Source organism: Mesoplodon bidens (genome assembly GCF_964165515.1).
Source record: "Mesoplodon bidens genome assembly, chromosome: 6".
NCBI lineage: Eukaryota > Metazoa > Chordata > Mammalia > Artiodactyla > Ziphiidae > Mesoplodon > Mesoplodon bidens.
In genome coordinates, this window is record NC_138162.1 from 30,830,246 (window position 1) to 30,847,710 (window position 17,465).

At 38.2% G+C, this 17,465-nt stretch overlaps 1 protein-coding gene across 3 annotated transcripts in view; it reads left to right on the top strand.

Moving 5' to 3' along the window:
- SLC44A1 (solute carrier family 44 member 1) overlaps nucleotides 1-17,465 on the top strand; it is a 207,384-nt gene that overhangs the window by 92,269 nt on the left and 97,650 nt on the right. For all 3 annotated transcript variants that reach the window (XM_081238426.1, XM_081238425.1, XM_081238424.1), the window contains exon 4: nucleotides 5,526-5,662. In XM_081238426.1, the coding sequence (XP_081094552.1) occupies nucleotides 5,526-5,662 (137 nt within the window). The remainder of the gene's footprint in view (nucleotides 1-5,525; nucleotides 5,663-17,465) is intronic.

The window sequence follows — 17,465 nt, forward strand, 5'->3', positions numbered from 1 at the left end:
TGGGCCCAGCCGCTCCGCGGCATGTGGGATCTTCCCGGACCGGGGCACGAACCCGTGTCCCCTGCATCGGCAGGCGGACTCTCAACCACTGCGCCACCAGGGAAGCCCTACTTGTTGTCATTTTGAGGATAGTAGCCATTTTGACAGGTGTGAGGTGATATCTTATGGTTTTGGTTTGCATTTCACTGATGATTAGTGATGTTGAGCATCTTTTCATATCCCTGTTGGCCATCTGTATGTCTTCTTGGGAAATAGTCTGTTCAGGTCCTCTTCCTATTTTTTAATTGGGTTGTTTGTTTTTCTGATGTTGAGTTATGAGTTTTTTGTATGTTTTGGATATTAACCCCTTATTGGACATATCATTTGCAAATATCTTCTACCATTCAGTAGGCAGCCTTTTCATTTTTTTGATAGCTCCTTTGCCGTGTAAAAGCTTTTTAGTTTGATGTAGTCCCATTTGTTTATTTTTGCTTTTGTTTCCCTTGCTTGAGGAGACAGATCCAAAAAATTTGCTAAGACCAATGTCTAATAGCATTTTATTAACATCTTTATTGGAGTATAATTTCTTTACAATGGTGTGTTAGTTTCTGCTTTATAACAAAGTGAATCAGTTATACATATACATATGTTCCCATATCTCTTCCCTCTTGCATCTCCTTCCCTCCCACCCTCCCTATCCCACCCCTCTAGGTGGTCACAAAGCACCGAGCTGATCTCCCTGTGCTATGCGGCTGCTTCCCACTAGCTATCTATTTTACGTTTGGTAGTGTATATATGTCCATGCCACTCTCTCACTTTACCTGTGTTATCTTCTAGGAGTTTTACAGTCAGATCTTACATTTGATCTTTAATCCATTTTGAGTTTATTTTTGTATATGGTATAAGAAAGTAGTCCAGTTTGATTCTTTAGCATGTGGCTGGCTGGTTTTCCTAACACCATTTATTGAAGAGGCTGTCTTTTCCCCAGTGTATATTCTTGTCTTTTTTGTCATAGATTAACTGATCATAAGTGCATGGGTTAATTTCTGGGCTCTCTGTTTTGTTCCATTTTTCTATTTGTCTGTTTTTGAGCAAGTACCACACTGTTATGACTACTGTAGCTTTGTAGTACAGTTTGCAATGAGGGAGCATGATACCTCCAGCTTGTTCTTCTTTCTCAGATTGTTTTGACTATTTATGGCCTTCTGTGTTTCCATACAAATTTTAGAATTATTTGTTGTAATTATATGAAAAATGCCATTGATATTTTGATAGGGATTGCATTGACTCTGTGGATTGTGTTGGGGAGTATGGTAATTTTAACAGTATTAATTCTTCCAGTCCATGAGTATGGTGTATCTTTCCATTTGTGTCATCTTCAGTTTCTTTTATCAGTGTCTGAGAGTTTTCTGAGTGTAGGTTTCTAACCTCCTTGGGTTAGATTTATTCCTAGGGCTTTGTTTTTTTTTTTTTTTTTTGATGCAATTGAAAATGAGATGTTTTCTTAATTTCTCATTGTGGTAGTTTGTTGTTAGTATATAAAAACATAACAGATTTTCTGTATATTAATTTTCTTATCCTGCAACTTTACTGAATTCATTGATGAGTTCTAATATTGATAGTTTGTGGTGGCATCTTTAGGATTTTCTGTATATAGTATCAAGTCATCTGATATCAGTGATAGTTTTAGTTCTTCCTTTCCAGTTTAGATTCCTTTTATTTCTTTTTCTTGTCTGATTTCTGTAGCTAGGCCTTCCAATACTATGTTGAATAAAGTGGCAAGAGTGGGCACCCTTGTCTTGTTCCTGATTTTAGAGGAAATGCTTTCAGCTTTTCACCTTTGAGTATGATGTTAACTGTGGGAGGCTTGTCATTTATGGCCTTTAGTATATTGAGGTATGTTCCTTCTATGTCAACTTTGTTAACAGTTTTTATGGCAAATGGATGGTGAATTTTGCCAAAAGTTTTTTTTCCACATCTATTAAGATGACCATGTGATTTTTATTTTTCAATTTGTTAATGTAGTGTATCACATTGATTGATTTAGAGATGTTAAATCATCCTTGCATCACTGGGATAAATGCCATTTGATCATAGTATATGATCCTTTTAACATCTTGAATTCGGTTTGCTGATATTTTGTTGAGAATTTTTGCATCTATGTTCATCAGTGATATTGGCCTGTAATTTTCTTTTTCTGTGATGTCTATGTCTAGTTTTGGTATCACGGTGATGCTGGCCTCATAGAATGAGTTTGGAAGCATTCCTTCCATTTCAATTCTTTGGTATAGTTTGAGAAGGATAGGTGTTAATTCTTCTTTAAGTGTTTGGTAGAATTCACCTGTGAAGCTCTCTGGTCCTGGACTTTGGTTTGTTGGGAGTTGTTTGATTACTGAATCAATTTCCTTCCTGGTAATCAGTGTATACATATTTTCTGTTTCTTCCTGATTCAGTCTTAGAAGATCGTATGTTTCTAGGAATTTATTCATTTCTTCTAGGTTGTCCATTTTTTTTGGCATATAATTGTTCATAGTAATCTCTTGTGATGCTTTGAATTTCTGTGGTGTTGGTTGTAACTTCTCTTTCATTTCTGATTTTCTTTATTTGGGCCTTCTCTTTTTCTCTTGATGAGTCTGGCTAAAGGCTTACCAATTTTGTTTGTCTTTTCAAAGAACCCACTCTTAGTTTCCTTGATCTTTTCTATCACCTTTTAGTCACTGTTTCATTTTATTTTTGCTCTGGTCTTTATTATTTCTTTCCTTTTATTAACTTTGGGTTTTGTTCGTTCTTCTTTTCCCAGTTCCTTTAGATGTATGGTTAGGTTTTTTATTTGAGATTTTTCTTGTTTCCTGAGGTAAACTTGATCACTATAAACTTTCCTCCTAGAACGGCTTTTGCTGCGTGTCATAGATCTTGGATTGTTGTATTTCTGTTCTTATTTGTCTCCAGGTATTTTTTGATTTCCTCTGTGATTTCTTTAGTGACCCATTGCTTGATTAGTAGCATATTGTTTACCCTTCACATGTTTGTGGCTTTTGCAGTTTTTTTCTTATAGTTGATTTCTACCAACTATGGTCTCATCTCATTGAGGTCAGAAAAGATGCTTGATATGATTTCAGTATTCTTAAATTTATTGAGATTTGTTTTGTGGCCTAGCATGTGATCTATCCTGGACAGTGTTCTATGAGCACTTGAAAAGAATGTGTATTCTGCTGCTTTTGGATGGGATGTTCTCTGTATATCAATTAAGTCCATCTGATTTAATGTGTCATTTAAGGCCAGTGTTTCCTTATTGATTTTCTGTCCATTAATGCAAGTGGGCTGTTAAAGTCCCCTACTATTCTTGTGTTAATAATACAATCAGCAACTAACAATTAATAATACAAGAAACTGTGTCAATTTCTCCCTTTGTCTGCTAATATTTGCTTTATGTGTTTAAGTGCTCCTGTGTTGGGTACGTATGTATTTACAATTGTTATATCTGCTTCTTGGTCATTATATGATATGCTTCTTTGTTTCTTGTTACAGTCTTTGTTTTAAAGTATATTTTCTCTGTTCTAAGTATTGCTACCCTAGCTTTCATTTCATTTCCACTTGTATGGGATACCTTTTTCCATCCCCCACCACTTTCAGTCTGTATCTGTCTTTAGATCTGAAGTGTGTCTCCTGTAGGCAGCATATAGATGGGTTTCATTTTTTTATTGATTCAGCCACTCTATGTCTTTTGATTAGAGAATTTAGTCTATTCACATTTAAACAATTATTAATAGGTGTGTACTTATTCCCATTTTGTTAATTGTTTTCTGGTTGTTTTTATAGTTCTGTTTTGTTCCTTTCTTCTTCGTTTACTCTCTTCCCTTGTGATTTGATGACTATCTTTAGTGTTATGTTTGAATTCCTTTCTCTTTTTTGTGTATCTATTATAGATTATTGATTTGTGGTTATTATGAGGTTCATATATAACAACATATATTTATACATGATTATTTTAAGTTGATAATCTCTTAAGTTCAAAGACATCCTAACAAGGAGGGTGCAATTTTAACACCCTCTTCCCCCTGCAATGTTTAATGTTTTTGGTGGATGGACGTGGGTCCTGGCATGGCTGACATTGGGTTCCAGGGGTTCCAGGGCTAATGTCAGTCTGCTGGTGGGCAGGGCTGGTTCCCAGCATGGGTGGCTACAAAGTTTGGTGAGTCCTCGGGCAGGTGCTAACCTGCTGGTGGATAGGCATGTGTCCCAGCATAGCTTACAGTAGGTCTTGGCCCTCTGGTGGGTGGGAGTAGGTCCTGGGGTAGCACTTTATGGTGCCTGGGGCTGGTGTTGACCCATTGGATGGTGAGATTGGGTCCCTGCATGGCTGGCTGCTTGTCCTGGGTGTGGGTGGGGGGGGGGTCCTGGGCCTGGGGTAACCAGCTGGTGGGCAGGTAAACCCCTGGTGCTGATAGGCTAAAGGGAGGACTCCAAAATGGCGCTTGTCAGCACCAGTGTCCTTGTGGTAGAACAAGTTCCCCGAAATGTCTGTGACTAGCAATCATGTCCCCAGGTGGGTTGAAATTGCCTCCTACCTGTCTAGGAGGCTCTCCCAAGATCAGCAAGTGAGTCTGATCCAGACTCATTTCAAATTACTATATCTGTGCTGGGTTTTGGAGCATGTGAGATTTTGTGTGTGTCCTTTAAGAGTGGAGTCTCTGTTTTCTACTGCCCTCTGACTCTCCAGTGTGCAAACCCTGCTGACCTTCAAAGTCAGATGTTCTGGAGGCTTGTTTTCCTGGTTCAGGGTCCCAGGGCTGGGGGCCCATATGGGGCATGGATCCCCCTCTCCCTGGGGAGAACCTCTGCAATTGTGATTATCCTCCCATTTGTGGGTTGCCTACCCAGAGGTGTGGATCTTCCCTGTACCATGTCTCCACCCCACTATTCATCTAATTGTGATTCCTTCTTTATATCTTTAGTTGTGGGAAATCTTTTCTGCTAGTCTTCAGATCACTCTCTTCAATAGCTGCTCTTGTAATTTTTGTGTGCCCATAGGAGGAGATAAGCTCAGGGTCTTCCTACTCAGCCATCTTGGCTATACCTTGTATATATCAATATATGTTCATTTTTATAATGATACACTTTATATATGATTATATATTCATTAAAGTTTATGTTTAAATTATAATTCATGTTATATAACAGTATTTCAGTAATTTGGGGGATACAACTTTGTCAAAAAAATAAAACTGAAGTTAGTTATTTAAAAAAAACTAAAATAGACAATTTTGATTATAAAATACCCATTACAAAATTTTAAATATTAGAAAAATAGATCATGAAAAATATGAGTACCATATTTCCTCCATCCCCACTGTTAACAGTATATTTATAAGCAATTATTTTTTTAAAAATTCATGTTTGATTAGATTTGTGAAATATTTGTTCATCTATGATTAAATTTGTGAAGGGGAAATGAGATGTTCTTTGCTCTTAGGTTTATTCAAATTTGCAGTGAACCAGACTGTATTTTGTGAAATAATATCTCAATATTTTTCTTCATGCTTTAGGTACGTATTCTTTTTGGATCCATGCAATCTGGACTTGATAAACCGGAAGATCAAGTCTGTAGCACTGTGTGTAGCAGCATGTCCAAGACAAGAACTGAAAACCCTAAGTGATGTTCAGAAGTTTGCAGAGATAAATGGTGAGACAGTAGGCCATCCAAGTCTACAGTCCAGTCACTGTTAAATATTGTGTTTGCCTTTCAATATAAATTTGTCCTAGCATTAAATAAATCATCAAAAAACCTTAGAAAGAAAAAGAGAAGTGAAGGTGCTTTTGGACTTCCTTGATATAAATTATTATAGTCACCTAGGGAGCTTGTTGAAACTCCAGATTCCTAGGCCCCACCCAGGGAAATTCTGACTGTGTAGGTCTTTGGGCTCTGGAAATTTCTATTTTTTACAAATGTTTCAGGTGATTTTGATGTAGCCTGTTTGAGTATTTGGGAATTACTAGACTACTCTATGGGAAATTTGTGGGGTTTTTCCCCCTCTTCCTAAGTATAGGTTAAAAGTATTTCAATTAGTTTATTTTATTTTTACCCCTGGATGTAATATATGTCTATGATAGGAAATTTGAAAAGTTCAGAAAAAAAAATAAATGAAGTAAAAAGGAAAATTCGAGCATTTTTCAAATTTTGTGTTTTGCTTTTTTAATTACACATATGTCTTAACCATTTTTCAAAGAAATAAGTTTTGAGAAACTGAGGTTAAACTTATGGGAATTCCCTGAGGAAACAAGCATAGTCAATTTCCTGAGCTCTAGCTCTCTTCTCTTGGGTTGCTAATCTCCAGGTGCTATCCTCAGCTCCATATGACTCACAGCATTTCTCTTCAGAGAATTTTTTTTTTAACCTCTCTTCGTGGAGGGCTGCATAGTGATAGTCCTTCAAGCCTGTATTTTTCCATGGGGTTTCACATTTGTATTTTGTGTATAAGAATCCTCAGAGCTACCTCAGTCCTGCCCAAGCTCACAGGCTAGTTCTAGCCTTGGAACAAGGGCTGACTCAGGCATCCACCTGGTGTAACTTCTGGCTGGGTGGAGAAACACCCCGGGGACATAACTATACACATACCAGCATGGTTCCAGAGTGTTTCAGATGGGGGTGCTAGTCTTCTGAGGGCAGAAGGACTGCAGCCTTCCAGACTGGCAGTATTCCTGTCCCATTGCTACATGCCCTCCACATAAGATAGTAGGAAGAACATGGGATTGATTTGGATCTGGATTCTACTCTGCTTCTGTCACTGATGGACTGTATAATGAGGGACAGAAGGTATAGCCTCTCTGAGCCTAGATTTCCTCAACAGAAAAAAGGTAGATTTAAAATAATGCCCCTCTCTTAGGTTGCTGTGAGGATTAAATGAGATGATGCATGAAGAATACTGGGCACTTGGTGGGCATTGAATAAAGAGGTACCAACTATTCTTTAAGATTTCATTTTCTAGTCCCACATGATATCCTCACATGTGTTGATTTGCTGAGTCTAATACCAGAACTATCAGCTCTGTCATTATCAGGTTTCAGGGATGGATGAGTTATTCCTTAAGCGTTTTCCTAAAATATTAGACAATGTGAGCATATGTAGTGTACTCTGAGAAGTGGTATCATTGAGTGGTTAATAGTAGAGACTCTGGAACTAGATTATCTGGGTTCAAATGTTGGTCCTGCTACTTAATATCTGTGAGACCCTGGGCAAGTTACTTAATCTCTCCATGCCTCAATTTCCCCATCTATGAAATAGGGATAATATTTTTACCTAAAGTACCTCATAGAGTTGTTATGAGGAGTTAATACATGAAAAAATCATTAGAACAATGTTTGGCTAATGTGAGTTGTTAAAAAAAAAGTGTTGGCTACTGCTGTTACATCATCATCATCATCATCATCATTATTATTATTATTATTCTACCAATGAAATGTAATGCTCTTCCTCTCTCCAGTCTCTAACTTCTAGTGCCCTTACATACTGCTGCCATATTAATATTCCTAGAGCTTCAATCATGTTAATCTCTTATACAGAAATCAGTGGTAAGAAAATAAAATAAAAGTCTGTATGTCTTACCCTGGCATTTAAAACTATGATCTAGTATTGAACTAACTTCTAACAAGTTCTCTTGGACATACCATATGTGTCTTGGTCCCTTGAACCTGACATATCATCTGGAGGGCCAGAAAAGAGCTAGTTCCTTGTTGGCTGTATTGCCTGCTCTGATGATCCACTGGGGAGAAATGCTCCATGCTGCCCTGCTTTTATGCTTTGTTTCCAGGCCCCTATCCTGGGTGAATATGATACCGAGTATGGCCTTAATAGGCCCTGATAAGAAGCCCCTTCTGGTGAGTTTTGCAGCTTTGTATTACCCATAGTATCTTGCACAAAGTGGGTGCTCAGGAGTATTAATGAATAAACATTATTTCAGAAAACAGACCTCTTAGATTGGTGCCTAGTGACAAAGGCACCCTTAGGCTTTTGAGGCAGCTGTTTGCAAAATAAGTTAACAGATTCGGCATTTTAAAAGGTAATAATAATGGCAGCATCAAAAGGCATGGCAATGGAGGATGGAGAAGATAATAATTTAAAAAAGCAAATAGAAAACTATAAAATTGTAATAGAGAGAGAGCCTTTAGTGTACGGGCCTAAACACTTTAATTTTAACAGCAACCCTAAGTTGAAATTTCTGAATTTCTCAAAAAAATCCATATTGTTTTTTGGATTGGTGACTTAAAACTGGAGGTACAAATTGATTTGGAAGGAGCAGATAATTTTTATTATTATCTGTGTCCATTTGTTGTTACAGCTATATTTCTGTTAGAAAATACACAGTTCTTTGACCTCAAATATATAGCTCTCAGTCATTAATTTCAGAGAGGTATATCTTTAAAAGATAAGTTAGGTTTAAGTGGGAACTTTCCAAATCTGTAAGAGAATTGTTAAACGTCCATGAAAAAACCCTAATGCATGAGAAAACTGCAAAGCTCCTAAAAGAAAACATAAGGGAAATCTTCCTGATATTGGATTTGGCAATAATTTCTTGGATGTGAACCAAAAGCACAGGCAACAAAAGAAAATGTAGATAAATTGAACTCACCAAAATTTAAAACTTCTGTGGGTCAAACACAATCAACAGAGTGAAAGGCAGGCAACCCATGGAATGGGAGAAAATGTTTGCAAATCTTTGCATCTGCTAAGGGGTTAATATCCAGAATATATAAAGAACTCTACAACTCAACAGCAAGTAGAAACCTACAACCTAATTAAAAAATGGGCAAAGGACTTTAGACATTTCTTCAACAAAGATATATGAATGGCCAATAATAAGGATATGAAAAGATGCTGAACATCACTAATCATAAGGGAAATGCAGATTAAAACCACAGTGAGATACCACCTCACACCCACTGGGATGGCTACAATAAAAACAAAAAAACAGAAAGTAACAAATGTTGGTGAGGATGTGGAGAAATTGGAATCCTTGTGCACTGTTGGTTGGAATATAAAATGGTGTGTCTGCTATGGAAAACATTATGTGGTTCCTCAAAAATTAAAAAATGGAATTACCAAAAGGATTTCTAGGGCAGTGAAAATACTTTGTATAATACTATAATAGGGCTTCCCTGGTGGTGCAGTGGTTAGGAATCCGCCTGCCAATGCAGGGGACACGGGTTCGAGCCCTGGTCCGGGAAGATCCCTCATGCCGCGGAGCAACTCAGCCCGTGCGCCACATCTACTGAGCCTGCGCTCTAGAGCCCGAGAGCCACAACTACTGAAGCCCGTGTGCCTAGAGCCCGTGCTCTGAAACTAGAGAAGCCACCGCAATGAGAAGCCCGCGCACCTCAACGAAGAGCAGCCCCCACTCTCCGCAACTAGAGAAAGCCAAGACGCAGCAACGAAGACCCAGTGCAGCCAAAAATAAATAAATGAAATAAATTAATTAAAAAAAAAACTATAATAATGGATACATGTCATTATACATTTGTCCACGCCCATAGAATGTATAGCACCAAGGATGGCCCCTAATGTAAACTGTGGACTTTGGGTGATTATCATTGGTCATTGTAGTTTTATCAGTTGTATCAAACATACCACTCCAGGGTGAGAATGTTGATAATGGTGGAGACTGTGCATATGTGGGGGGTATGAGGTATACGGGAAATCTTGTACCTTTTTCTCAGTTTTGCTGTGAACCTAAAACTGCTCAAAAAAAAACTTAAGTCTTAGAAAAAAATAGATTGCTATATGACCCAGAAATCCCACTTTTAGAAGAATTGACAACAGGATTTCAAAAAGATATTTGCACACTCATGTTCATTGCAGCATTATTCTGCCAAGAGGTAGAAGCAACCTAAATGTCCATTGACGGATGAATGGATAAAGAAAATGTGGTATATATCAATGCACACAATGGAATATTAGTCAGCCTTAAAAAATAAGGAAATCTCGGGCTTCCCTGGTGGCGCAGTGGTTGAGAGTCCACCTGCCGATGCAGGGGACACAGGTTCGTGCCCCGGTCTGGGAAGATCCCACATGCCGCAGAGCGGCTGGGCCCGTGAGCCATGGCCGCTGAGCCTGCGCGTCTGGAGCCTGTGCTCCGCAACGGGAGAGGCCACAACAGTGAGAGGCCTGCGTACCGCAAAAAAAAAATAATAATAAGGAAATCTTGTCATATACTATAACAGGATGAACCTTGAGGATATTATTCTAGGTGAAGTAAACCAGTCACAAAAAGACAAACACTGCATGATTACACTTATATGAGGTATCTAATGTAGTCAGATTCTTTAAAGGTAGAATGGTGGTTGCCAGGGGCTGGTGGGGGAAGGGGAAATGGGAAGATGGTGTTCAGTGGGTATAGTGTTTCAGTGTTGCAAGGTGAAAAAATTCTGGAGATCTGTTGCACAACAATATACATATAGGTAAGACTGCCATACACTTTAAAAAATGCTTAAGATGGTACATTTTATGTTATGTGTTTGTACCACAGTTTTTTTTAAAAAAGAAGGAAATTCTGACCCATGCTACAATATGGATGGACTTTGAAGATATTATGTTAAATGAAATAAGCCAGACACAGAAGGACAAATGTATGATTCCCCTTATATGAGATACTTAGAGTAGTCAAATTCACAGAGATGGAAAGTGGAATGGTAATTTCCAGGGGCTATGGGGAGAGACGAATGGGAAGTTACTGTTTTATATATAAAGAGTTTCAATTTTGCAAGATGAAGAGTTCTGGAGATGGATGATGGTGATGGTTGCACAACAGTGTGAATGTACTTAGTGCAACTGAACTGTACACTTAGAAATGGTTAAGATAGTTAATTTTTTGTTATGTGTATTGTACCACAATTTAAAAGTTCATGAAAGAGAGGGGTCCTGTTTGGGGTAGTAACTTTTTTTTCTTTAATTAGTTTATTTATTTTTGGCTGCTTTGGGTCTTTGCTGCTGTGCGTGGGCTTTCTCTAGTTGCGGTGAGCGGGAGCTACTCTTCGTTGTGGTCGTGTGAGAGCTTCTCATTGCGGTGGCTTCTCTTGTTGCGGAGCACGGGTTCTAGGTGTGCAGGCTTCAGTAGTTGCGGCATGCAGGCCCTAGAGCACACAGGCTTCAGTAGTTGTGGTGTGCGGGCTCAGTACTTATGGCTTGCGGGCTCTAGAGCGCAGGCTCAGTAGTTGTGGCGCATGGGCTTAGTTCTCCGTGGCATGTGGGAACTTCACCGACCAGGGCTCAAACCTGTGTCCCCTGCATTGGCAGGCAGATTCTCAACCACTGCGCCGCCAGGGAAGTCCCTGGGGTAGTAACTTTTTTAATGATGATTTTAAACCTTATTTTAAAATGCAAGGTAAAATAACATTTTTCTTGCCAGAATGAAAAGATAATATAAATCCTTTTCAGAGTTTTAAGTTTCCATGACAACATTTGAAGGTACTTTTTAGCACTTAACCATCCATTCATGTGAACTTTTATTACCTTTACAAACTATTTAAAATCTTTATACGGAAAAGCTCTTAGTTCCTGTAGTAATATAAGAAATGCATTTATTAAGCAAATAATATTTCCTCAATTCTTTGTTTCTTTTGGACAAGAAAGAGGAGATGTCTTCTTGGACATTCCACTTAAGTTTGTGGAATGCTTCCGTCAAATATGTCTGACTAGAATAGAAAGCTTGGAAGAAACAGCTGGAAATTAGATTAGTTATGTGAAGATGCTGCCATATTACAAGGAGCTTTAAAAGACAGGCAGAAGATTTCAGATGAATATAAAAGTATAAGTTTCAGTACATGAATTGAGTGGTAGGTGTATAAATGTGCATTTTATTATTTTGATTCATAGTTTACATAGACACAAATCATAAATATATGATGCTAGAGACTAAAACAATTTAACAATTGCCTTTAAAAAATTAGAGTTGCCAAATACCATAAGGACTCAGTATTAAACTTCTTTGGTTCTTTGTTTATCATCTTGCTGCAGTGGTGCATGAGTTTCCTGGGGGCAGGATCATGCTCTATTCATCTCTGAATATCTAAGCCCTAATATAGGACCTCACATAGCAACTATTCATGTTTTTTGAAAGAATAATAGACTGAATTTCCCTCTTCATCTCTATTGCCACTTAATAATTTCTCATTCTCTTAACATACTATCCTTTGCTCAATTCTGTATCCATGTGAGTTGCCACCAGTAGGCAAATTGTTTAGCTTCAGTCTAACGAGAATTGCTGTGAAATCAGTTCTTTTTATTCATCTCTAAATAATTCATCTTATTCATTCATTTATCTCTCTTATACATACTCTCCAAGGATTATTCATGCCTTTTATTCTCTTAAGCTCTCTTGTTCTTCCTCTTTCCTAACCTTATGTCCTACAGAGGAAACTAAAACCATCTGGTGAGAGCTCCCATCTGAGTTCTTATTTTCGTCAGAGCATGAACCCAGCAATGTTTCTTCCCTCTGGTTTCTGATGAAGAAGTGTCTTTCCTCCTTTATTATCATTATTTTTGAAAACTCAATAATGTATACATTGTAGGGGGGAAAAGAATCACCCTCCCTCTGAAACTAACTTCAGCTTTACATGAGACTTTCATCTCAGCCTAGCCAGACCATGACAGGTGGTGAAGGGAAGGGAACGTAATGCCTGCTCAGATGTTCTTCCCCTTCCTCTCCCCCTTCCCTAACTCTGGCCCTACCACCACCTCTGGCCTGTAGTCTACCCTTCACTTTATTCCACTGTCCCCATTGTTCAGCATGGGCATCTGAGTCTGAATAGGTAAATCAGACTTAAGCCCTGTGTTTTGTTTCAACGTACCATTTATTGGTACCTACTTTGTGTCATGCAGTGTGGCAGATGCTTTACGTGTCATTTTATTCTTTCCACATGCAGTCTAAATTCTAAACAAAAGTTTAGAAATGAGAATAACCTGTTGGTTGGGGGCTGGCTGCATGTTCTCAGTTGGTGCTAATATTTTACATGGAATTCCTTATTTTCTTTTGTATTACTCTTATCAAACTATTATATCAATATTTATTTTGTTTTCCCTAACACAGTAGTAAGATGACAGAATTCTTATTTTCCTCTTGTTTGTGTCCCATTTATAGCACTCCTATTTAAGAGTGCTTCTTCAGTATACTGTATTTTGTATAAATTCTGAGAGCTTTATGACCTGCCAATTGGACCATGTTCACATTTTGAGTAGAGCCATGCAGCTTGGTGCTTTCTCAGTGATCACTGCTGAAAATCATGAAAGATTATGTGGTCCATTCATATAAGATGTATGAATACTAACAAGCCTTTTGATTATCATTATCTGGTTGGTAAGTGTAGAGTTAGTATGAATGGACAATCAGATTATTACCCTCTTTTTTTTACCTGGCAGTAACACTATAACTTAAACCAGAGAGTATGTATTCTTTTTGGCCACAGTGAATCAAAAGATTGGTCTTGATCTAATTTATAAATGAATAAAACGTACAACCTTAGCAACTGATTTAATTGCCTCCAAGTCAGAGACCAGCAAGGGAAACTTGATTGTTAAAAAGGGGAGGAAAAAATCCTTAAATTTAGTAATGCAATTTTAACTAATTCCTTTATTCAACAAATAACTAATTATGTGCCAGAGAGACAAAAACAAGGCACAGTCCTCCCCATGTTTAAGGAGCTTGCATTAGAGTAGGCAGTCAAACTTCTCTTTGTTCTCCACAATACCTAGTCGAAGTCTTGTACATAGATGGCCAAAGTTAATTCACTCAGCAAATATGTCTTGTGTGCCTACTATATGCCAATAGTGATTGACAGGTGATGTCATATCTCCAGCTGGTTAATGGTGCTTCTTGGGAATTGCAAATATGTCCATCCTTTTCACTGGTTACTAGAAATTGAAATTGGAAAATTGTCTTGCTTTCTTCTGGCATATAAATATATAATGCTTTCCTAATTAGAGAGAAAGGGGTTAAATTCATTATTAAGCTTCTCATAGCAATGTAATTTGTTTTTCATAATGAAAACTGTTCTGCATCAAAAGATTTCCATTTTTCTTTCTTTAGTTTTAATTTATTGATTGATTGATTGATTGTTGGCTGCATTGGGTTTTTGTTGCTGCTTGCGGGCTTTCTCTAGTTGAGGCAAGCAGGGGCTGCTCTTTGTTGCGGTGCATGGGCTTCTCATTGCAGTGGTTTCTCCCGTTGTGGAGCATGGGCTCTAAGCGCACGGGCTTCAGTAGTTGTGGCACGTGGGCTCAGTAGTTGTGGCACATGGGCTTAGTTGCTCTGCGGCATGTGGGATCCTCCTGGACCAGGGCTCGAACCCATGTCCCCTGCATTGGCAGGTGGATTCTTAACCACTGCGCCACCAGTGAAGTCCTAAAACATGTTTTTTAAGGACTATTTTTTTCTCTTTGTACATCCTACAAGTATTATTGAGATAGCAAATCAAACAAAATTTTTAAACAAGAATTAGCCTCCAACTTGCCAATTCTTTGTTTCAAATAATTTGATGTTTTAGACCAGTAGATCTTAACTAAGGGTGATTTTGCACCTGCCACTGCTGCCCACCCCCCACCCCCCCACAAGGACATTTAGTAGTGTCAGGAGACATTTTTAGTTGTCACAGCTGGGTGAGAGGTTACAGGGAGGCTGCTGGCATCTAGTGGATAGAGACCAGGGATGCTGCTAAACATCCTGCAAATGCACATGACAGCCCCATACAACCAAGAATTGCCCAAGAATTGTATTAATACCATGGTTTAGAAATCCTGTTTCTGATAGTGTACTTTGTAGTCAATGTTGAAAAGCATATATCATTATATATAATATGTAACATCAAAATATAAGAGATTAAAAGTAGTTATTTCTGTCTATTTTATTTACCAGATGGCTTTTGAGTGCTGTCTGTATGCCAGGAGATAGGAGTTCCAGATATTTTGAAGGCATAAGGTCCCAGCTCTCAAAGAGGTCACATTCTAAAGATAAAGATGATATGTAAACTAAAAAATTATAAAATAATATGCTAAGTTTTATAATAGAGCTGAGAAGTAAATAGCTTTGTTTGGGCGCATCAGAGAATACTTGACAGAGGAGGTAAAGCTTGAGTAGTTTGTAGAAATTCTGCTCAAACTTGGAACACTCATTCAGATGTTGGTTAGGAAAGGACAGCCCAAGCAGAGGGAACAGCATGTGGAAAAGCCTGGAAGTTTGTGAAACAGCAAGAAGTATAAGTAGTTTATTATGCTTAAATGAGGCTGGAGTTTTAGGAAGAGGCCTGCCTTAGGAGGGCCTTGAAGCCAGGGAGTTTGGAATTTTCCTGAGGGCAGGGATGTAATACAACTAATGCCCAGTTTACAGAAATCATTCTGAAGGTTGTACACAGGATGGAATTAAGAAACCCTCTGAGAGAATAGTTTAACTGACCCAATAAGAGATCGTGATGGTCTGAAATAATACAGAAAGATCCGATTGTTGGGACTTGGTACCTTGAATGTCTTGAATAGTGTGGGAAGACGTAGATGGAAGATGTAGATTAAGAAGATATAGGATGACTTCCACACTTCATCTTGGGGATTTTATGGGTGGTGGAGCCATTAACCAGGGTAGAATTAACATGGGAGGAGACAGCAGATTTAGAGAGTGGGTGACGGAAAAAAATGTTTTCAAATATGTTATCTTTGCAGTATCTGTGGACCATATGTTTTTTGCCCAGGAGCTTATTCTTTTTTTTTTTTTTTTTTTTGCGGTATGCCGCCCTCTCACTGTTGTGGCCTCTCCCATTGCGGAGCACAGGCTCCGGACGCGCAGGCTCAGCGGCCATGGCTCACGGGCCTAGCCGCTCCGCGGCATGTGGGATCTTCCTGGACCAGGGCACGAACCTGTGTCCCCTGCATCGGCAGGTGGACTCTCAACCACTGTGCCACCAGGGAAGCCCAACCCCAGGAGCTTATTGAATACGTGCCTGATTATGATTATTAGAAAAGACACAGAAGAAGCATTGTAGCCTAGGAGTAAAGAATTCTGTTTCTTAGTAGTTTGCCAGTGATTGCTTAAAAGGCCTTGGAAGTATGACTTACTTTTTTCATCTGTAATGTTTGGAGCATGACGATGGAAACATACCTCTTAGGGGTGTTGTTATAAGTGATATTGAGCTAAAGAATAAATAATTGACTATTAAAAGGCATTTGATATATTGTAGTAGTTAAACATTCTGGGGACTATAGCAACTGTTTACCAAGATAAATGTTTATATACCCAAGTTAGTTTCCTAAGATCACTCATTCTGATGGCCTTTGAATAACACTGGCTGAATTGCATGGATTGCCTCTGGTGTGCTTTAGATAAGCTTTTGTTCTTTGTTTTAGACTTTTCATTACTCTAGCATGGTTTTTCCCTGCCTTTTGCATTAGAAGAAAACTGTTGTCTTGCTGTTTATAACCAAACATCATATGTTTATACTTCTATTAAAAAAAATAAAATAGATACTACCTTAAAAGAGTTCACTAAAAATGCATTAGCTAATAAACATGAAAAGAAAAACAATTGTAAAACATTGGCCATTTCTGGGTTGTTTTAATCTTCTTCATTGAGGCTTCTCTGTCCATGAACCCTTTGAGCAGGAAGCAATATAAGATTTCTTCTGATTGTTACTACTAACACACTGTAAAGATCTTTTTTCTTTAATCTATTTAGTACAGGATCTATTTAGTACTGGCCTCTGTCCCAGAATACCATCAGAGATAAGGCTATTATCCTTTCATTGAGCATTATCCTGGGAAAGTCTTTATAAAATTGAACTCTGTTGCACCTGCTGACCTCCTTTTTCAAATGAAAAAAGGGTGGGGCTGGAGATTATGTTCACTGAATTCAGATGGAGCAGTGTGTTTGACAGCACTAACACAATATGCTTTAGTGAGGGCTTTTCATATTGTGCAAATCAATTCCATCTTGGACTCTGAAAGAAGTAAGTTGACGGTTCAGATCAGGAAGTTGATGATCACGTTGGGTGCTCTGCGGTTATTGGCACAGTTGCTATTGTTTCATGAGCAATTCTATAATAGGACTCCCAGCTATTTTAGAATTAATCTAAGATGTTTGCTTGCCACTGCTGCCATATTTTCTCTAAAATTGCTATAAATAGTATCTAGTTGCATTATCTTTAAACACAAAAGCCTAATTTTAGAAGAGTTAGATGCTTAATATTCGTGTTTAACTTAAGAAAAAGAAAGTCATTAAAATGGAAGAGAATGATTGAAAACAATTTCAGAAACTTAGTTTTCTGTTGAGTCTATCTTAAGAGCTGAAGAAACTTGAAGAACAGTGCCATGTAACTTTCAAGTATCTCTTTAAAAATATTTTACGCTGGCAAATTACTTGAATTATTTTTATATAAAATAGGTGCTACATGTATTTATGTAAATGTGCTATTAAGGCCCATGTATTCAAACACTTAGCAAATTGGTTGCTGGTTTA